The 20,928-nt window shown below is 37.2% G+C and overlaps 4 protein-coding genes and 1 pseudogene across 5 annotated transcripts; 1 reads left to right on the forward strand and 4 right to left on the reverse strand.

Moving 5' to 3' along the window:
• Nucleotides 1-222: 222 nt before the first annotated feature.
• On the reverse strand, nt 223-3,461 carry LOC18610957 (polyol transporter, putative (DUF1195)). The gene is made up of 3 exons (XM_007046918.3): nt 3,053-3,461; nt 2,740-2,955; nt 223-584 (listed from the first exon to the last, which is right to left on the reverse strand). Exons 1-3 carry the CDS (start codon nt 3,296-3,298, stop codon nt 504-506), a joined length of 543 nt encoding a protein of 180 aa, XP_007046980.1. The 5' UTR covers nt 3,299-3,461; the 3' UTR covers nt 223-503.
• Nucleotides 3,462-5,402: 1,941 nt separating this feature from the next.
• Nucleotides 5,403-7,252, reverse strand: LOC18610958 (putative polyol transporter 6; annotated as a pseudogene). The gene is made up of 2 exons (XR_016025492.1): nt 7,019-7,252; nt 5,403-6,931 (listed from the first exon to the last, which is right to left on the reverse strand). The product of XR_016025492.1 is annotated as a putative polyol transporter 6 (transcript).
• Nucleotides 7,253-7,423: 171 nt separating this feature from the next.
• On the reverse strand, nt 7,424-9,394 carry LOC18610959 (spindle assembly abnormal protein (DUF620)). The gene is made up of 4 exons (XM_088804952.1): nt 9,251-9,394; nt 8,854-9,112; nt 8,186-8,524; nt 7,424-8,061 (listed from the first exon to the last, which is right to left on the reverse strand). Exons 2-4 carry the CDS (start codon nt 9,064-9,066, stop codon nt 7,582-7,584), a joined length of 1,032 nt encoding a protein of 343 aa, XP_088661078.1. The 5' UTR covers nt 9,067-9,112; nt 9,251-9,394; the 3' UTR covers nt 7,424-7,581.
• Nucleotides 9,395-10,060: 666 nt separating this feature from the next.
• On the reverse strand, nt 10,061-12,127 carry LOC18610960 (putative polyol transporter 6). The gene is made up of 2 exons (XM_018122566.2): nt 11,984-12,127; nt 10,061-11,713 (listed from the first exon to the last, which is right to left on the reverse strand). The coding sequence occupies exons 1-2, from the start codon at nt 12,105-12,107 to the stop codon at nt 10,317-10,319; spliced, it is 1,521 nt and encodes a 506-aa protein (XP_017978055.2). The 5' UTR covers nt 12,108-12,127; the 3' UTR covers nt 10,061-10,316.
• Nucleotides 12,128-19,566: 7,439 nt separating this feature from the next.
• OFP7 (ovate family protein 7) lies at nt 19,567-20,910 on the forward strand. The gene has a single exon (XM_007046923.3). The coding sequence runs from the start codon at nt 19,758-19,760 to the stop codon at nt 20,859-20,861; it is 1,104 nt and encodes a 367-aa protein (XP_007046985.3). The 5' UTR covers nt 19,567-19,757; the 3' UTR covers nt 20,862-20,910.
• Nucleotides 20,911-20,928: the final 18 nt, after the last annotated feature.

A 20,928-nucleotide genomic window follows, 5' to 3' on the forward strand; every position in this document is an offset into this window, starting at 1 on the left:
CAATAGTTAAAATTAAACATTTAACTTTTCAAGAATTGTAATTCTTCAGTCTTCACACGGTCCGATGATAATACCATATGGAGAGAAAAAACAGCTCTCTTCTTAACAATAATCCAATTTAATTAGCTTGGGCAAGGTTCTACCCTTGTTTCACTGCCCGTGCCCGCCGGGCATGAAGAAAGGCTTGGTAAGAGAAAGAATCTGGCATTACTTGGATACATGTAAAAGAAATCTCTTCAAAATTTTCTCGCTTCCATTTATCAGGCTAAGGAAGATGATTGTTTCAGTTTTACCATCCACAAGACAAGATCGTGACAGCAAAATTTTTAAAAAGAATTGAGAGCCTAACTAAATAAATACATAGTTTGTTGCTGTGAGAAAAATGTGAACAACTATGGTTTTGCCGACCACTACCTCTGACAAACTTGGGCAGCACACGAGCAACTGAGAGTTACAAAAATAATAAAAAGACTTGGAAAGCCTCGGATCCAGCATTCTTCACATCATTGACCACTTCCGATAGAGGCTACCTTGGATCCTCCTTTCTCCGATCGTTTCAGACCCTTGCTCAGTTCCCTTGCGTTCTGCCAACATAAACATAGTAAACAAGCGAGGTCAATACAAAGTTAATTTCCATGCATGTCTCACTCTAACAACAGAAAACAGCAGTTAACCGACATAAAATAAAGTATTTAATATTTCTGTAACTCCAATTGTTTCTGCAATCAAATCCACCTTAAGAATTAGAATGAATAAGATATTTTACCCTCTGACTGAATCGTGATAGCATGATAAAGTTCTCTACTACGGAATCATTCATTCAGACATTGAATGCCATAGAGTTTAACCACCACGAAAACTAAACATTGAGAGAAGGAAAACTTGTGGGCAGGGTCTTGGAGACGGTTCACACTTTTCAATCCAGAGATTCAATTCTATTAATTCAATAATGAGCATTCAATACCATCCACCCATGACCACACAGTACCTCATAATCTTTTAGATAAAAAGGTTCTATGATTTAGAACATCCCTATGGTTCATCAAATGTAACTTGATTGGTTACACGAGCAGCCATTAAGTTAACCAATGTGACCCCAGACAAAGTTATAGAATAAATGGCACTTCAACGAATTCGATTAAATGATATCTCAAGTGTAAAAGTAACTACATTATCTATCTTTCAAAAAAAAAGGTACCTACATTATCACAGGACTCCTATGGGGACAGTCATTAGGAATACAGCAAAAATGCAAATTACCATAAGATTCAACATGCTGAGAGACGCTCATAACATAAGAGCATGGAACATAAGTTATTCGGAATCTAGATCAAAGCAAACAGCCAATCTTTGTGCTTACACTAAAATATTATGCACCTTCCCACACAAGACTACAACCTCAACTTACTGGAATTATTCCTTAAGAAACTCCAAAATTAAAGGGGTGAAGAATACATAGTAAGAAAGCAGGAATGCTCCAGTATATTGTTTCTTTCCTTAACAAACATGGTAAAATAAAACGAACCAAGAATGTCTACAGCTGCAAATTCACGTCAAATTCAGATATGATCCAATTATCAAACAGGTTGGGTGGCATAAACCTACATTTTAAATAATTGAATTAATCAGATCCATTTGACTTTTCAGCATGAAATTTGACCATCCACTGGTCTCATTCAGTTGACGCAATCTTATTCTTTTCGGCCTTCTGTACCAAAGAATTCTATATTATAGAGAAACTTGAAGCACCAAATCCAACGCCTCCATCCCAATTACAAAATATTGTGAACAAACATTCCAACCTCCTCACAACACCTAGACAAACGTCAATTAATTGTATTCAAACTCTGGAGGGCAAAAATTGTTCAGATGAAGATCAATTACAGCTTTGTCAGAACTAATTTCTCCCACATATAGAGGCCAAGATGTACTTTGCATTCATCAAGGTCTATATAGTTGCTAATCTATTATGGATTACTAAAAACTTGAAATTCCTTAATCCTCTAAGAGAATGGATAGAGGAACTTAACAAGAAATGCTAAAGCAAAAAGAAAAACAAGGACTCTATAAAAGATTAGCAACAAAAATGTCTTAACTCCTTTCTTGGAACATAATGAAGATCAAATCAACTAACTAGTCCCAAACTAGTTGGTGTCTGCTACATGCATCAAAATTCTAGATCCCACTAGCTTAACACTAAATCCTCAAAAGAAAGATGGCGTTATTAAACAACTAAATGAAAGATTGTACACTTGGAGGATCAGAAGGCAGAAATTATACTTCAATGCAATACAATGGAAATTGCATATAAAACAGCAAACCAATAGTAGGCAGTAAAATCAATTCTAATGAAAGGAAATTAAGCTACTGACCAAATGTAATTGCAAAGCAACCTAGTTGTTCTTCTGGTCATATGCAATTAGAAATCAAATTTCATCCCAAACGAAACTTTGGTGAAAATAGCAAACCAGTAATAGGTATTAAGATCAATTCTAAAGAAGGGAAAGCCCAGTCAAGCTACGGGCCAAAAGTAATTAGTGGAAAACCCAGTTGCTTTTTTGGTAATTTACATTTCATTGGACAATCACATGTTAAGGAAAGCAAGTTTTTAACCAAATGCTGAAATGCATGAATAGCGACAATTATTCTAGATCACCAAAACTAATATAATAAAGAAATAATATATGATATCCTTGCAGCAAATCTGCATAATTCACAACGAAAACACTCGATCCTCACCGTTGATTGGATGGGAGGAGGATCAAGATCGACGGAGCGGATGGACATCTTAGCGATCTCAGTGATTGCAGCCTCTCTAACCCCAGGCACGTCACTGGTCAACTCCTCGTAGGCAGCCTCAAACGCCTCTTGCCAAAACCTCGGTAATCTGATCCGACGGCTGTTAGTGTACACATCCCACATGTGCTTCACCACCTTCTCTCGCTCCTCCATTTCCTTCACCAAAAAAAAAAAGGGAAAAATGAAGAATATTTATATCTATTTTTTGGACAAATGCCAAGTTAGACAGGATAAAAATTTGAGGGGAACATACGAGGACGTCTAGATCGTCATGGATGGGGCTATCGAGATCATCGGAAAGACGGTTGAGATTACCGGCGGACCACCGGAGAGTTACGGTGCCGGTGAACATCGACCAGAATGCCAGCAACAAAATCGCTGCTAATGCCCAGAACTTATAACGGCCTTTACCAAATAGACTCGAATCTGAGCTTTCCTTTTTCACATACGCCGTGCCCGTTGTTGCCGTCGTCGTCGGCACAGTGTCATCATCCTTCATTTGGAATCAGAATTGGAAACAAAATCTTTTTCTTTTTTATTTTTTGGAAGCTAAATTTTGTTTTATACTTAAGTAGGAAAATGGAGTAGGATTTGGGAAAGAAACAACAGGAGGGGGTTGATCATGATTTGCCGTTTGGAGGCAACGGAATTAAATTATTGTAATGATACTATTTGCGGGCCAGCACACTAGATTAATCCCCCTTTAGTTGACCTTCATCGGATTTGGAGAGGATACTTACCGTCTGATGTGAATGTGATGACAGATTTTAACGGTTTTGAGAGGGTACTTGTCAATTTCTCATGCAGCTTCACGACAGGGCCACCGACGCTGCGCGGACTATGGTGTCGTTTGCAATACCTTTGGGATTGCATGCTCATTGTTAGACTGGGCCGTGCTTTATTCGTTGGTGCCTTTTCTTTAACCAATAGTTTTTGATGTATCTTTTGCATTTATTAATACATAAGTTTTACAGTCATGAATGACGATGATTAATGTATTTATTTAAAAAATAACGGACGAAAGTCAAACAATATAGCCTCTTGTGTTCGTTTATTAATTATTCAATTCTTTTATATGTTGTTCGAACCTCATCTCTTATCTTTATGAATTTAATCAATTAAAATTTGAATTTTATGATTACCTTTTTTGTCATATACCAAACCTCATCTCTTATATTTTTATATTTTAATTTTAAATATTTGAATTGACTTATTAAATTTTAAATTGAATTTACGTAATATTTTAATTATTTATATCTAAAAATACATTGAAAACATACAGTTAAATAATGTAAAACTAATTACAATTTAATTTAAGTTAAAAGTTGAAACATGAATCAAGTTTGATGACGATGGAATTGGATCATGTAATATTTAACTTCCATTGTCTTTCAACTACTCAATTAAGCTTAAACCCAATGTCCAATTTCAAATTTTCTAACCAAGTTGAATTTGAACTTTTAATTTTCTTGCTTACCTCATTTACAATCAATTATCACCTTTATAAACTCCACATCTAATATTTTGACAACAAAATGGGAAAAATCACGTAGAATATACATTTAATTTTTTAAAAGGGATATTAGAATATACACTTAATTAGAATAATCTTTAGCTTTTACTTTTACTATAATATTACCCGTGTGCAACACACAGACCTCGTTGCACCCCCTATCTTTGCTTCAACATATTTTCTCTTTCTCTCTATTTGTCCTTCACGCGGTTAACTCTGACCCTTTTGCACCATTCTCTTTCTTTTTCTTTTGTTCAATATCTTTTCCCTTTCACTTTCTCTGTCCTCCATGTGGTTAACTCTGGAAGCTCCAATGGAGCTTCATTTTAAATATGTTATAAATTCTACAAAAATATTTTGCAAATATTACCTTTTTTTTGTTGCCAAAAAAGCTTAAGAAGAGTTCATTAATCATTTAGCTAGCTCGTAAAAGTTAATATTTTCTTTCCTATCTTTTGAAATTTTAAAATAATAAATTATATACAAAAAGAAGCCACCAAAAAAAGAAAGAGAAAATCATCTAGGGAATAAAAACTTTTTAGAATAAAGAATCAAATAAAGCTAGTCTATAAAGCAACATTAACTTATGAAATTATAGTGGACGATTCATTGGGTGTTTTAATTTTTTGAATTTATATTTAATACATTGTTAATGCATAATACTTATATACTATTATTTAATTATAAAATATTATCTTGTAAAGTACAAAAGTAAAGTTTTTATTTTTTGTAAACGATAAGTATTTATTTTTTAAAAGATTTTTAAATTTTAAATTTATTTATTAACAAAAATATAATATTTGATTCATTGATAATATATAAAATGTATATATTAGTAAGGCATCAAATCTAAGTTCTTATATTTTTTTATGCATTCTATTTATCTTTTCTTTTGCATGTACCTCAGGCAGTCAATAAAAATTTATATACAAATTTAGTAAATTGCATTAGTCATTTTCATTATTAATTAAGAAAATTTAAAGCCAGTTTTCAATAATAAAGCTTTGGATATTTTTATCACAAGTCATTAAATTAAAATTATACAATCTAATTCATGTGCAAAAGACAGATAATTTAAAATTTAAAATCATATTAAATTCAATGCTGCTATTAAATAATAATATTTATAATCAATTTTTTTTTCAAAGTTGGGCTATGTTTGATGTGAAATAAATTTTCATTGAGGAAGATGGTCGATATGCCGGGAAAGACGCACTTTTCTTGCGCAATTTTCTCTCTAAGAATGGGATTTCATGACCATCTAACCGTTCTGATCCTGCCACGCGTCCGTCAAGCTTTGATGATTCTTCATCATCTGATGTACCAACAACACCACCACGTCTGATTTCCTTCTCCTCAAAGGATTTCCCATGTGTTTCAGGTAGCAACTTATAAAAAAACAACCACGCCACTGATGCCACTCCCGCGAACAACAGAAACGGCCCCCCAACCGTGACAACACCGTACGATGATATGAAAGCCAACGATGCTAAGCCACGTGTACCCAGATTAACTGCTGCCCCTAGACTTGCCCCTTGGGCTCTTAATCTCAAAGGTGAAACCTCCGAGCTGTAGACCCACGTGATGGGGACCAATCCAGCAGAAAAAAACGCTGCGCAAAGGAAAGCCATGGCCACGCCCAAATCAACGGCCCATATTAATTTCTCATCCGAATGACAAAAGATCGTCAATCCGAAGCCTAAACCAGCGAGGGATAGGATCATGCCAGCTACGCTGACAAGAAGCAACGGTTGCCGTCCGATTTTGTCCATTATAAAATCTGCGGTTAAGATGATGCCAATCTTAATGAATCCGACGACTGATGTAACGCCTAAAATATACCCCTGATCTTTTACCCCTGCCATGTCTAAAAGTCTGGAACTGAAAAGATTCACGGCTTCAATTCCTGTTGAACTTCGAAAGAAGTTCAATCCAACCACTGCGATTAAAGCTCTTCGAATCGACGGTGATGGATGGAGGAGAAGCTTCTTCCAGGATCCTGTCCAACACTCTGTTTTGACTCGGCGGCCAATTTAATCTCGCCGAGTCTTAACTTCGCCTCCTCTTCGCTAACTGAGGTTTTGGTAAGAACTCGTGTTGCCTCACTGAGTTTACCTCGAGCTACAAGCCAACCCGCTGATTCAGGCAAAGTGAATAGCATAGCGAAAGCTAACAAAAACGACGGGATCGTTCCGAGTCCGAGTCGTGAAATGAGAATCTTTTTGGAAGAGATGCGAGGAAAGGTGTTGTCCACTAAATACCCGATACTCCAAAATACTTCAGGGAAAGTAGTCAAGAACCAGCGAGTCCAATCGGGGGATAACTCGGTGATGTAAACGTGAGTTACAGCTAGCGCGAAACTAATCCCGGTGTCAACTAAAAGGTAACCAGTCACGAAGACGACGTAGTTTGGAGCTAGGCTGGTTACCAGAGAACCGAAGGAAAAGAAAATCGGAGACAACAATAAACTATATCTACGGCCAATAAGGTCAGATAAAGTTCCGGCGGCTAACGGTGCTAGGAAATGGAAAATGCTCGAAAATGTTAAGAAAGTTTCAATCTTTCTTTCATTGTTTTTCATGAAAAGGTCCCCTGTTTCGTTGCCCAACTCACCATATTCTGAAAAAAAAAAAACAAAAAAAGGCAGAATTTGAGAATTTGTTGTTAAAACGAGTCATAACTAAAGACTGGGAGAAGGAAACTCACGTAAGCCTGCTAGAAATGAAGTCAGGGAGGCGAGGATTGCGCATGTTAACGTGAACTTGGTTAAACGTGCCATGCTGGGGAATCCAGGAATTTTGTGAAGCATTTCACTGGGCAGGCCGAGGAACTCCAGAACAGGAAGACTATAATTTTCAGGGTCTTAGTTTAGCTTAATGATTGACGGCAGACAAGGAAGTCAAATAATAAGGCACGAGGGGAGAGGGTGTTGAAAAGATTGAATAGTATTCTGAAGAAAAGTAGATTATGAAAGACAACCCAACAACCTCTGGTAACCAACTTGATGCACTGGACATCAGAACATCTGCCTGGCAACTTACAAGACATCATCCTTTCCTTCGTTTTTGTCTGTCTGCAGTGATCTTTCTTGGTAATAAGCAGCAAGCAATATGAAAAATTAAGGAAGTTCCTTCAAAATTTCTTTATATTCAAAATATTGTTTTCAAATTCTCTAGTATATACACATTCTTTTTCCTTACCCTCGTCTTAAAAATTTAAAAAGAAAAAAAAAGTTGCACATTTTCTCTTCTTCTGGTCTAAGCTAAATCTTAATCTTTTTGCAGACCAGATGGAGGCAGAAAATGATCCATCGACAAACCCCATACATTGAAATCTACGTCTTCAATTTTCCATTTCTCTTCGATCTGCCTCTTGTGGTTGGCAGATTGCTCTCCGTATCTGAATACCGTGACGCTTGTTTTACCACCGTGTGCAATGTTAACACCATCAATATACTGATAGTCATCCATTACCGACTCTGTCCTAGTCTCCCAAAAGACATCGTTGTCATCCTTGGTTTTCATCATCAACAACCTGGAATCCTCAAACTGAATCAAGAGACCAGACCTCTGGCTGAAGTAGCCCCAGATTGTGTGGTGGATGATCTCATAATTTGGTCCGCTTTGCGCCTCGCGGATTGCTGGACTCGTCTCGAGCTTGAGGATGAAGCAGTCTTCGCCGCTTATGATTTTCTCTCCTATGCATGTTGCGTCTATAAACAAATTGGCCGTAGACCTTGGATCCAATCCCTACTCAAAAAATGAAAAAAAAATAATCAGTCAAAATGTTGTTGCTAATCAATGGCAACGCTGAGGAGAAGAAATGCCTGTCTGTATAAATTGTAATGTTGCCTTGAGAATGAAAGGAAGATACCTGAAGGAAACGGCGCAAGGGCCTGGGAGGACCTTTTGAAATGGGAGTTTGTTGATTAGAGGAATGCCTCCAGGAAAGTTTGCCATTGCTTCCAGAAACCACCTTGCATCCTGATACCACAAGCTCCAAGCACCATAAATCCGGATCCTTTTGCCAGAGTACAAATCCACCCATTTCCTCACTGCTCTTCACGTTAACGCTAGCATCACCTTGGTGAAACTCTGATGCAGTAATTTTCACCTGCCCGGTTACACACATGCTATGCACTGCGTTTAATGCCTGTTGTCCTCCTGTAGCAGCCATGTATTGCTGCACAATGTATTTTGCTGTTGAAGCTTGCTGGGAAAGGGAAAAAATTAGTCAATGATTAAAGTCCTTAATAGAACACATATTTCCCAAATCTATTCATTTTTAAACTTATTTATCAAACGCACATTTCCCTGTCTCATGGTGTATGCAGATACTGTTTTTAAGGACATGAATTCAACAGACATGTGTGATCTTTGTTATTTGATTCAAGGCAATTTAAGAAGGGTAATGTAAAAAATCGAATGCAATTACTGGGGGACTGTTTTAATGACAAAATAGTGTAGAATTGACACAAGGAAAGCTACATTCAAAAATGATTGAAGAGTTTTTGAGAGGAGGGTAAGAAATGATATCCTTACAATTGAGCAATCTTTGACAGGTTTGTGAACAGAGTGGCCCAATTGCACCTGGAGAGGGATAAGAGGAGATCCTACAAGGTAAAGAAGGAAGCGTAGCTCGTTAATCCGACCTGCAATGACTGGTTGCGACCACTTATCAGAAGTTTGAGCCTTCATCCATGTTAACATGTTTGCCAAGCGCACTTGAAGATTGCTGCCCATGCTGGTGAACATTTCTTCCGGTACTGGGACCTCGAGAACCGTCTCAAGGCCATCTTCTCTGTCAATATTTGGACAAAGTTTCCTCATTTAACAATTTCAGAGACAGGAAAAAAAAGAAGATAGATAATGAAGATATCAGTAATTGGTTAGAGAATGCAACAGAAGGAGAGAGATTTCGAGTCAAAACGCCAAGTACCCTTTCTCCCCCTGGATCCTTTTCCTGAGAGTGAAAAAAGGGGAAATACGTGGGGAAAATGAGACCAAGACGAATTTGCCTAAAGGGCTCTCCTTGATTGTAGGAGTCGTGTGGGCACGATTTATATCTTGGGCTGATTGTTTACAGAGCTACTAATTAGGGGGGAAGAGCAACCCGAATTGTTCCAAATGTCATGCCAAGTGCTTATTCAGTATTGGCTTGCACTGGTTTAAAGCTTTGAGATTTGAGGCCCCAAAATTCCGTTGACTAAGAAGCCGAGCTTACATCGTTTTGGTGCATGGACCATTTTTTCCATGGAAGAAGGATCAAAATGCATATATTAAGACCCTCTCACTAAAGGAAGAAGTTTTTCCCAAAAGGAACAGCTCTCTTTGCAGGGATTAGCAGCAGGAATAGGAAATATCAAGAAGTATTACTTTCTCCTCCCTGTTTTCCAGTAATAGCTCATGCTTTCTTTCCTCTTACCAGCTTAATTACAGAAGATTATGCAAGCAATTTTAAACCTGCTGAAAACTTAAGTGAGACAAGAATTAAACATGTGATTTACATTAAAAAAAAAGGGTATTAATTTAGCTAAAGGCCGTTTCCTTAATTGCCATTTCGTTCTACCAAAGGTCGCCATATTTCATTGGCAGAGGTTGAAGAAGATTTCACACACCAGACGAAGACGTATATATTAATTAGCAGTCGAGCAGCCAAATTGAGTGGTCGGCCATCATGACTTATTCACTTACTGTAAACAATTCATCCAATAAAAAGGAAAAATTGATTAAGGATGCCACTCAAGTCTCAAGGAAAAGTAAACCAAAAAAACTGAAATGATAATGCTAACATTTACAATTGGGGGTGGGGGGGTACTGAACTGTAACAGTGCAAATCTATGTGCATCCTTTTTCCAAAATGAGATGGAAATTGGAAAGTAACAAGTTGGGGTATCATTAATCAACTTTTCTCACGATCTAATCCAACTTGATTGTGCATAGAAACACTGTTATTTTACATTGGCTTATATATGTAGAAGATGGCGTTTCGAAGAACGCCAGTTCTATGCTTCAGCATTGCTTCTCGGCTGAATTTCCAAGCCTTCTTTTTTAGGCTTCGTCTTCCTGGTGAAGAGTGTCTCTATCTCTTCCAAGGACCTTCCTTTGGTCTCTGGCAATAGGAAGAAGAAAAACCACCAGGCCACCACAGCTATTCCTGCAAACATAAAGAAGCAACCTCCGATGGTAATTGCTTTATAGATTGAGATAAAGCTCATGGAGACCGTCGCATTCATGACCCTGTTGACAGCCACACCGATACCGACTCCTTGTGCCCTTAACTTCAGAGGAAATATCTCAGCACTGTAAACCCAGGTGACGGGCGCAAGTCCAATTGAGAAGAAAGCTACAAAAATATATGTAGATGCAATGCAAAGGCTTAGTGCCCATAAAAGCTTTTCCCCAGTTCGCTCTACCATGGTCAAGCCGAATCCTAACGCTGTCAAGGCTACAACCATTCCTCCGGTGCTTATCAATAAAAGGCGTCGTCTCCCAACTTTGTCTAGTAAAAATGTGGCTACTAAGATGAACGTTGTCTTAGTAAGCCCTACCCCAACTGTGGCGAGCAAAAGCTTGTCCTTGCCGTCGACTCCGGCTTTCTTGAAAATTCTTGGACTGTACAAAATGACAGCTTCGATGCCGGTTGCATGCTCGAAGAAATGGATTCCGATGGCGGCAATCAGGATCCAACGAACGGTGGGTGTAGGCAGCAAAAGTTCCTTCCACACGCCTTGGCCGCGGCTGTTACTAGGAGGCTTGACAACATCCTGGATGCAATTTGCATCTATCCCAGCTGCAACTTTAATGTCACGAAACCGAGATTCAGCTTCTTCTTCGGTGTTGGAAACCAGCGACAGGATTTTCCTGGCGTCACTTAAACGACCTTGTAGTACTAACCATCTGGGAGACTCTGGCATTTTCAGTACGCCAAAAGCTAAGGCAAATGAAGGGATTGCTGCAACGCCAAGCATCATCCTCCAGCCAAGTCTCAGAGTCAGTTTTCCAAAGAAATAATTGGATACGTAACCAAGTAAGATGCCAAAACTGATGCAAAGCTCCGGTAGAGAAGACAATAACCCTCGCGAGGAAGGAGATGAAATCTCTGCTGAGTAAACCGGAGCAATCATTAGGGCAAAGCCCACGCCAACTCCAGCAGTGCATCTTCCGGTCATCAGGATGGCATAGTTTGGGGCATAACCCATTAAGATTGCACCCAGAAGGAAAATTATGGAGGCTAACACAATTGTGTACCGACGTCCAATATAATCAGACGTTCTTCCCGCCAGCAGCGAACCAACCAGGGCGCAAAAATTCAGAATTCCGGCTAGGACTTCCAGTTGGACGTCACTGATTTTGAGATCCTCCTTTATGAAAATCATGGCTCCGCTCATAACTCCAGTATCTAAAAAACAAAAAAGAACGATTTTCTCTAATTAATTCATGGATGAGAGATACATATACCAACCATTTCATAAAATCCTTTCTCTGAAATAAAAATGCATGTTAACATAATTATGGCACGGATCTGAGTATAGAAATCGATTAATCTTGTGGACAAATCTCGAATATCAGCATACTCCAGTAAGTCATACCACCATTTGAGAACACGCACACACACACATCTTGCACAACTTGGATGAGTTTTCGAAGATCAGTGAGAGAGAGATATTACCATAACCAAAAATGATGGATATGAAGGAAGCAACCATAGCACATGAACAAGCATATTTGTTCAAGCTTGTCTGGTTTTCTCCTGCCTCGGCTGCCATTGAAACCTGAGTCATCTGTCTGCCCATCTTCGGATGTGTGCTTTTGTTAATTGCTATGACAATAATCTTCCAAAGCTTGCCGATTTTTATAGACGGATGGGGTAAGAGAAAATTAAGTGGAGCAAGATCTTGCACAAAACTTAGGTGGTACCCACCATTGCTGGTAATATGAGATGCAGATATTAGTTAATTTCAATATTGCATAGAAAGGGTAAAAAAAACTACTTACCCTTTTCCTCTATTCATTAATTTAATTACCTTTTTCTCTCAAAACATTAAATTCTTAATTTAACAGGCAAATCAAATACATTTTTGATAAATAAAAGATAAATAATATAGTTTTTCTTCATAATATTACATTATAAGATGTAGATACATATTTTTCCATCTGCAGGTTAGAGCGAAATAAAATATTAAATGTTTTATAAGAACAAAGGAGGAAATATGAAAAGAAAAAGCAAATTATAATTAAGAACAAAGAAATTTGTATTATAAAATCACATGCATAATTGATAGTGACCATTCTTATGTAGTCTCTTTTATGATTCTAACTTTATATATTTTGAATTCTTATAAGTAGTAATGTTTGAGTTAGATTAGAATTTAAGGTAGTTATTCAAGTGAAAAGAGAGTGAAATTGTTAATTTTAAATCTATTTTTAAATTATATATATATATATTGCATGCTAAAATATGAACTTATGTAATAAAAATAATTATAATTATAAATGATGGTTAAAAATTTGAGAGAACATCCCCATTAGGAGGATTGACTTAAGTCTGTGGTTTGCTGAAATTTTGGATGAATGTCAGTAATTAGCTATTTTGATCTGGTTTCCTTATTTAATTTGGATAAGAATGCCAAGCAATCTGATCAATATTTTCAACACAAACCGTCCGACTGATGCGCCATTGACTAGGCATCTCTAGTCAATTGGAATATTAATGCTATGGTAGTGATCCGCTCTCTTGAGTAATTGCTCTCAAACTTTCCACAATTAAGTTGATTCCAAAGGATTATTACCATGCATGTTAATTTCCTAATTAACCCAAATCTCATGTAGTTAAAAGAAAAGATAAGAATGGTCTACGTGGGTAGGTTGATTACCCTATCTCCAGTGGATAAGCTCTCAAGAACATTCGTGTATTGGTAAAGTCAGGATTTTGTGTTTGGGGGGTGAAGAGCCGAAGACAATATAAAGTAATTTAAATGAAAAAAATTCATATGAAAGTTATACAAATAAATTCTGAAAATTATTTAAAGAATCAATCTTAATAATTTACTTAAAAGAATTAACTAGTATAATCATAAAAAATATAATAATGACAATAATCTCACTTTCTAGATAAACTAACAACAAATAAAAATTAACAAATATAATAACAAAAATCTCAATGAAAAGCAATCCATTAAAAAATATTAAGGGTTATCAATTAAAAATTCCATGGGAAGCAATTTCTTAAAATTAGTCACAAAAATTAAATACAATATCAATAAACAATTCAATGAGAAAACAATCCCGAATAAAAAACTTAATTATTCATAAGAATCTAAGCAAATAAAAAAACACATAATTTATAGAAAAGCAATGAAATAATCCATAAATAAATAAGTAATAATTAATATTAGGTGCTCAATCAAATGCTTGTTTTGTTGTTTTCAACAAAAAATGACTAAGACGTTAAATTTTAAATCAAAATCACTAAGTAAAAATTATTAAATAAAGAAAAAAATTTAAAATTGAAAATGTTAAAAATAAAATAAGTAAATAATCTAAACTTACCACTTATTATATCGACTAGAGGTTTTCTGCATAGAGAATGCTGACAAGTAAAAAAGTGTAAAAGAAAATAAAATTATGTTTTTATAGTATTTGGTAAAAAGAAAAGAGAATAAAAGGGAGTGACTGTGAGATTTTAGAGAAGTAGGGATTGAAAATAATTCTATTATAATAGGTTTTATTTTAGTTCTATTAAAATTAATTATTGTGAGATATTTAAAGGTAAAATTATTAAATTAAAAAAAAAATAAATTACAAAAATTTTGAAATTATTGGAGGGGCGGGGGCCCCCACTACTCCCCTCCGCCTCTGGTGCACTGCATGCTGGATACAAAAAAAATCCGAAAACATTACCTTAATTTAGCATGTAAGAACCTAGATAACAACTTTTTATTTACAAAAAAATATATATATTTTTTAACAAAGATCTTTTTTTATTTATTTATTTTTAATAATTAAAGAAGAAGAGATTCAAATTATGTTATTTAGATAGAGAATCATGTACTAATTAATAAGTTAAATATTTTGATGCTCTTTCCTTGATATTTTAATTTGTATTAAAATAGATTGCTCCAAGGGCTTATGATTTCGTCTGAAGTGTTACGGAAGGCTTGCTTGACATAACATTTCATGGAGCGTGCACATGCAAAGAGTCCAAGACTCTTTTCTTGGTGTCCAAAGACCAAACGAGAATAGATAGTTTAATTCCTCAAGCTAAGAACATTATATTGTAAATATTGGCTTCACCATCAATGAACCTCCGAAATCCCATTTTTTCCCATATAGTTGGGAAATTAGCAACCAAATTTTTCTTCCATTTTTGTGGGATTTGGTAAGCACTTTTTACAATCTACTTTATACATAAGGACGTCACTAACTGAGACAGGTGAAATTGCAGCAATGGATAATTTCACGTTAGGAAATGGAAGATACATCGGCTGTGGGGAAATTTAGTGTTGTCTTTCTCTATCCACTTCGACATGGTGGCATGGCCAGGTTGAAGTCATCTCCATATCATTGTCCAATGCACTGAGTCAAACTACCTACTGACCCATCTATCAAGTAGGTTGGCTGGTGCAAGATTAAAAATTCAATATCCCCTCGGCCAAAAAGTGGCTAGCCTTTTCCACGAAATGATCAGGCCCCAAGAGGCAAAGAGAGCTTGTCCAATTGCAGCCATCTGGTTATTCGTCAACATTGTCTGGCTAGTCCGACTGCCTGGTTGTCATCACCAAATTCTCGTGCATTTGGAAATCACTAACGAATATAGGTCTTCCAGAAAAGGTTGCAAGTACGTGCTCCACGCGGACATGCTTAGCCGGTAAAAAAATTGATCAGAATCAGATCTTTGTCGACTATTTCATATAAGTAGAGAAAGTGTTTATTTGCCACATGCGCTTCCGATGGATCGAGTAACTGCTTTAGGCAGCAAAAGTGGCTTTAGTTTTCTCCTTGTATAAATTATAATGAATACAAATCAAGTGTTATAATCCTTCATATATGTTTTATAGATAATAAATTGTTCTTAAGAAGATGTAATGCTTTCCGATATGCCATATCGCACATGTATGGAAAATTAGTGTCATATATGAAAAAAAAAAAAAACCTTTTCTAGGACCCAATATTGAAAACTTTTAAGTATTAAAAAGAGGGTCATTTGAGGCCAAAAGTAATGAATTTAAATGGGTCAACTTGGTCCCATTTTCACTTCAGTTTTGTTTCCTTCTGTGAAACCAGCACTGATCTCTTACAGAAAGGAATGGGGTATATGCTGAAGAGGCGCATATGACGCATTTTCTTCTTCCATAACTCTCTCATGAGTCTGATCATTCCAGCAGTTCAATTCAATGCTCTAAGACTTTTCAGTATCTTCCAAAGAAAATATCTATTTATCTAATAGATCAAATTCCAAGCTTTGTTTGGTCTTAGATATTGTTTTGTTAGGATGCTGGAAACTCCTGGTAGGCCAAATCTAAAAGCAGTCAACTTGCAGCTGCTTGTCGTCTCTCTTCTTTTCAAACTGTCAACTTGGTTATCTTGCTTGGTTCCACTTCCATTACATCAAACCAAACCAAGCCAAAGGCAGCAACGTGGACAAGTCAGGCAAAGGAACTTAGTATAAGTCCAAATACAATCTCATCACCATCTTTGTTTATTTCCATTAGTGTTAGTATTAGTTTCAATAAGGTACTTTCCCTAGTTCCAGAATCCACAGGCAAAACAGGAGGAAAATATCAAACACCAGCCTGCCTAATTTGATAAATTTCTGTCACCTTCGCAACTTTGGTCCGTTTTGGTTGTTCAAACTAGTGCACGAAGTAGGCATGTATACAGTGGTTTTTCCAAAGACCTAAACTTATCTGAAAAGGACCTTGCCGGTAAGTTGTACTTAGCTTTCAAGTAATAGGGGTGAAGATTTTCACGTTTTTTGCGCGTTAGGATTTTGCCAGCAACATTACAGACAGAATCTTAGCTCATCTTTGAAATAGTCTGCAGCCTAAAACAAGAACTAACCTTAGCCTGAGCCTGCAATGTTACCAGGAAAAATATAGCATTAAAGCATATTCTTTTTGTTGATTTGATCTTAGTTGATTATTGGTTCTTTGATCGAGAACCTATCAATACATAATTAAATAACTTTACAAATGGTTTATTTTTGGTGCCTAATGAATGCCCACAACTCATTTTGCTGGGCTTAAACCTTAACATGATTGCCTACATCACCCCTCTTGATTTATGGCTCAACAGCTGATAAGCCAATTACCAAGTTCAGGCCTTACAAATTGTTTAATGCGGAGGGTTCCAGTGCCAGACAGTGCGAGTTTCTTTATATGAAAGAGATGGATCCAATCTGGGTAGGATTGGTCCAAAAATAGCCCAAACAAAGTGTTCAATCGGTGGACCTGCAACAATATCAGCCCTTTTAACAACAGAAAATGATGTTTCCCTTGCATTGTAATTAGTAGCCTCTAAAGCCTCAAAGTCTGGAGTAGACCCCATGATTACTTTAAACCCTAACTCTTTTATACAAAAAAATATTGTACTTGAACCATTAAGCCCAATGCCCATGGACAGTCTGTTAAATCTAGCCCCTAAGTTACAAGGCCAGAGGTAATTTTGGAGCCTAACTCAAGGAGCTTTAGAGAGCCTAAACCAGCCCTTCTAGATTGATTAACGTTTGGGATTTCAAAAAAACTCAAAAACCGACAATTTGAGACTCGGGGAGTGGAGTAAACAGCCTCTGGTCTGTCTCTGGTGAGGGTTTAAGACATCTGACTAGCTTGGGAAGCCCAGGGGGAGGCAACCATGTTGGGGACAATTGAGTGCAAAAGAAGCTTTTTCACTATGCCAAAGTGAACCCTGTCCCTTTAAAAGGATAAAGGGGAAAAAAAAAGGGAGAAAACATATGGATGATTTTGTTTCCTTGGATCCCACCATGTGCTAGAGGAGGAGCTACTTCGGATTGACTTTCTTAGAGTCTACTCTCTGCCCCAGAGATTTATTTATTTTTTGAATAGTAAAAAAGCCCCAGAGATTTATTTATCCATACAATTCAAAAGAAAGGGCCCTCCTTTTCTTCTTGCACGCGTTTGAAGTTTCAATGTAATTAATCCTCTGCAGTCTGCCCTATTTAACTTGGAAACGACAACGAACACTTGCTTAGTTACTTCATTCAAGTGTATTTCCTTTTGAATCATTTAAACAGAAATAAAAAGAAAAGGGTGGAGAAGAAAGAATGAAAGGGAACATCACCATTCCAGGCCTCAGGTCTAAGCCCGGTGCTAAACTTCTAGCAGTGGAAAATTTTTACCCATCATTCAAGAACAATAACTTCATAGGGTGGCCACTATCCCTAGGATAACCACACTGGAAAGCTTTAGGCAGCCCCCATCAGGCTCCTCTGGAAGCATCATCCTTTCAGAATGACAATTCACTCATTCAGTTTTTACATTTGACTATATCAGAAAATAGTTACAGTAGCCAATTTTAATCTGTTTTTGAGCTTAGTAGCTGCCCTTTTTTCTTTTCTTTATTCCCCATGCAAGCAAACTTTTGCTTTAAAAACAGACTCCTTTTGAAAAACGCAGCATAAAACTTATCATAACGTATCAGTCCCTGCATCAACATTCAAAATGCAGCATTAATACTTTTTGGGTTCCTTGGATACAATAATATTCTTTTGCCTCAACCCTGAGATGAAAACAAACGCGGGCAATATGAAAACCAATATAGAAACTTCAAGTTGAAAATCATTTTCTCCTTTCCTTTCCTTTCCTTCGTGTTTGTTTGCAATATTAAAATATAAAAGAGAGAGAAAGCAATTGGAAATCATTTTACTTGGGAAGCGAACGACCGTGAAATCCAACTTTCAGATACGAACTTTGTCGTGACTTTATTGACATTGCCTTCTTGCAGAATACGAGTAGTACATAAGGGTATTGGATTTAATTAACTCCAAATATCAATATTCTGATTGTTATCCAATTACTAATTACGATTCTGGGTTAACAAAGAAATTAAAGAAACTTCATGCACGTGCAGAGTTCAGCAGTTCCAGGAACGTGCGAAAGGAAATAGAATCCGTCAGCGTACGATTGGATACACACCTAGATAGCCGGATCCAGCATTATCATCACATTCCCAAATTTTTGTTTTAGCTGTTGGATTGTTATCGGTTCTGTTATCTTGGAAAGGCGGCTTCCCCTCCGAGACAACTTCAAGAAAGAGCAAAGAACAGTGACAGGAGGTGCACCGGTAAACCCGAGGGACATATCCAGCATATGTTTTCAGGGCTGGGAATGACTCGTAAAGAAAGGACGGCCTCCACAGGATTAACGCAAAGTGATGATGGAGAGACGTAGAAATTAGATATGGTAGTCTTCACCTCATCCTTTTTTACAAGGGTAGTAGGCGATGAGAGGCACTGCTTTTGATGAGAACGACTCATCGAAGCCCAACACTTTATTTTTTTTTTTTTGCAGTGTTCGCCATGATTGCTATTATCAGGTACCCCATGGCACCGTGATGACCCCTCTCGACGGTGTAATCTTTTATATAAATCGTACATTTGAAATTAACATCGGCAATGAATCGTGAATAATTTTTCTTCCTTTATTGTTCTAATTTTTTTTCTACCAATGGGGACTCTAAAGAGAGGAAATTTGCATGGATTGAAGCTCAAAGTAGCGCTTAATTTTATAGAATAAGGTTGAATACATGAATAGTTGATCGACAAATATATTAACGTTAAAAGAAATTTCAAGTTTATTAATTTAGGAGTATTTTAGATATACAAAACAATAAAATCCAGTTCATTTATTAATAATTACCCATTGGTTTTAGATTTGACAATTATCCTAAAAATGTCAATAAATTAACCTCTAATTTTTCCAAAGATAGAGAAATGATTACTGTTCTCTTAAGTCTTAACCTATGCCTCTAGCCCGTTGAAAACATACTGATCATAAGCTCATGACTCAAGATTAACATGTTTACAGTAAACAAATCTTTTTCTTTTATCAATTATTGCTTGTGATTGGTGAATCTCCAACATAGGAGCATATATATAGCTACAATAACTTTCCTCTTTCCACCCAAATGACTTTGAAAATTAGCTTTTTACCAATCAACCACGCTCTTCCGGGATAGCGTGGAAAAGTGGTCAAAACAAGTGGTGAAGCTTCATTGCTTCAACATGACATTAAAAACACAGACTCTATTTTATGCTATAATCTCCTCCTTTTTAACAAAAAAGAAAAAAAATACTTACAGCTTCAGTCTTCCCTATATATATAAGTTAAACTTTCTCAGACAAAACAGTTCATGTCTTGGACAATGCATATCGCTTCGAGACAAACCTGAACAGAGAGAGCTGCTACTCAAAGTAATCTTACAAAATGGCGAAACGTTTCAAGCTTAAGATATCCCGCGTCTTCCTTTCCTTGCAGTCTTGCCGTTCCAAAGACCCTGCTGATCTGCCATCAAAACCTGTCCCTTCATTCTTCAGACTTTCTTCAGTTAACCCCGACCCTATTACCCTCCAGTTACCACCACCACCACCAGCACCCCCACCCCCACCAGCACCACCAACGTCAAAGCCTCATTACTCCTCCCTGAAGCGTCACGTTTCCTCGGCGTTCTCATCAATCGGCTGCGGCCTGGGATCAAGATCATCCACGCAGTACTTCTCCGAGACTGACCGCAGCGAGTCACCGCCGCCGCCAACACCAGAGTTTCACTGGGAAAAAGAAGACAGATGGCACGTCATCGCCAAAGTTTACGACGATGACGAAACCCCTCGCCGCAAAATCTACAATACCTCCGAGAACGACGACGACGACTTTTTTCCTCCTCCACCGCCTCCCAACACGGAGAAGAAAAAACGACGATACAAGAAGAAGAAGAAAACGACACCAAAAATGCGCATCAGCACCTCGTCAGCTGACAGCGGATTGTTTAGCAGCGAAAGCTTTGACGAAGATGACATTTACGACGAAGAAACAGAAACCCTAGTTTCGTCTTCTAGGAGCTTCTCCACTGATTCCTCGTCAGAGTTCAACGCCAACCTAGAAACCATACGCGAAACAATGCCTGCGAGGCACAAAAAGAAGAGGAAGACAAAGAAACTTAAGAAAGCAAAAAGGTACGTTCCGAAAGAGAGAAGTATGAGGTTCTTGTCGTCAGAGAGCGAATCGCCGGCGAGGTTATCGAGTTTCTTTCAACGGATGATACCCTGCACGGTGGATGGGAAAGTGAGGGAGAGTTTTGCTGTGGTGAAGAAGTCGGAGGATCCCTACGAGGATTTCAAGAGGTCGATGATGGAGATGATATTGGAGAAGCAAATGTTCGAAGAGAAAGATTTGGAACAACTCTTGCATTGTTTCTTGTCTTTGAATTCTAGGCATCACCATAGGGTTATTGTCAAGGCTTTTTCTGAGATTTGGGAGGCTTTGTTTGCTCGAAGATCGTCTAGTTTTCGAGTCTCTTGTGTTCTTAATTAATGAACGAGTAATCATCAATATCAATAAATAATTCAACTTTTTAACCTTTCTTAATGTTTCAGTCAGT

Source organism: Theobroma cacao, chromosome 1, assembly GCF_053813885.1.
Source record: "Theobroma cacao isolate CCN51 chromosome 1, ASM5381388v1, whole genome shotgun sequence".
In the NCBI taxonomy this organism is placed as follows: Eukaryota; Viridiplantae; Streptophyta; class Magnoliopsida; order Malvales; family Malvaceae; genus Theobroma; species Theobroma cacao.

What these genes read in the sequence shown, in the direction of transcription:
- LOC18610960 (XM_018122566.2), bottom strand. Translation starts at nt 12,107, where the DNA reads ATGGGCAGACAGATGACTCAGGTTTCAATGGCAGCCGAGGCAGGAGAA. An exon ending in ATCCATCATTTTTGGTTATG is followed by an intron (nt 11,714 to 11,983) that starts GTAATATCTCTC and finishes TTTGTTTTTTAG; the next exon opens with ATACTGGAGTTATGAGCGGA.
- LOC18610957 (XM_007046918.3), bottom strand. Translation starts at nt 3,298, where the DNA reads ATGAAGGATGATGACACTGTGCCGACGACGACGGCAACAACGGGCACG. An exon ending in ATGACGATCTAGACGTCCTC is followed by an intron (nt 2,956 to 3,052) that starts GTATGTTCCCCT and finishes TTTTTGGTGAAG; the next exon opens with GAAATGGAGGAGCGAGAGAA. An exon ending in CTCCTCCCATCCAATCAACG is followed by an intron (nt 585 to 2,739) that starts GTGAGGATCGAG and finishes TTATGTTGGCAG; the next exon opens with AACGCAAGGGAACTGAGCAA.
- OFP7 (XM_007046923.3), top strand. Translation starts at nt 19,758, where the DNA reads ATGGCGAAACGTTTCAAGCTTAAGATATCCCGCGTCTTCCTTTCCTTG.
- LOC18610959 (XM_088804952.1), bottom strand. Translation starts at nt 9,066, where the DNA reads ATGTTCACCAGCATGGGCAGCAATCTTCAAGTGCGCTTGGCAAACATG. An exon ending in CTGTCAAAGATTGCTCAATT is followed by an intron (nt 8,525 to 8,853) that starts GTAAGGATATCA and finishes TCCCTTTCCCAG; the next exon opens with CAAGCTTCAACAGCAAAATA. An exon ending in CCTTGCGCCGTTTCCTTCAG is followed by an intron (nt 8,062 to 8,185) that starts GTATCTTCCTTT and finishes TTTTTTGAGTAG; the next exon opens with GGATTGGATCCAAGGTCTAC.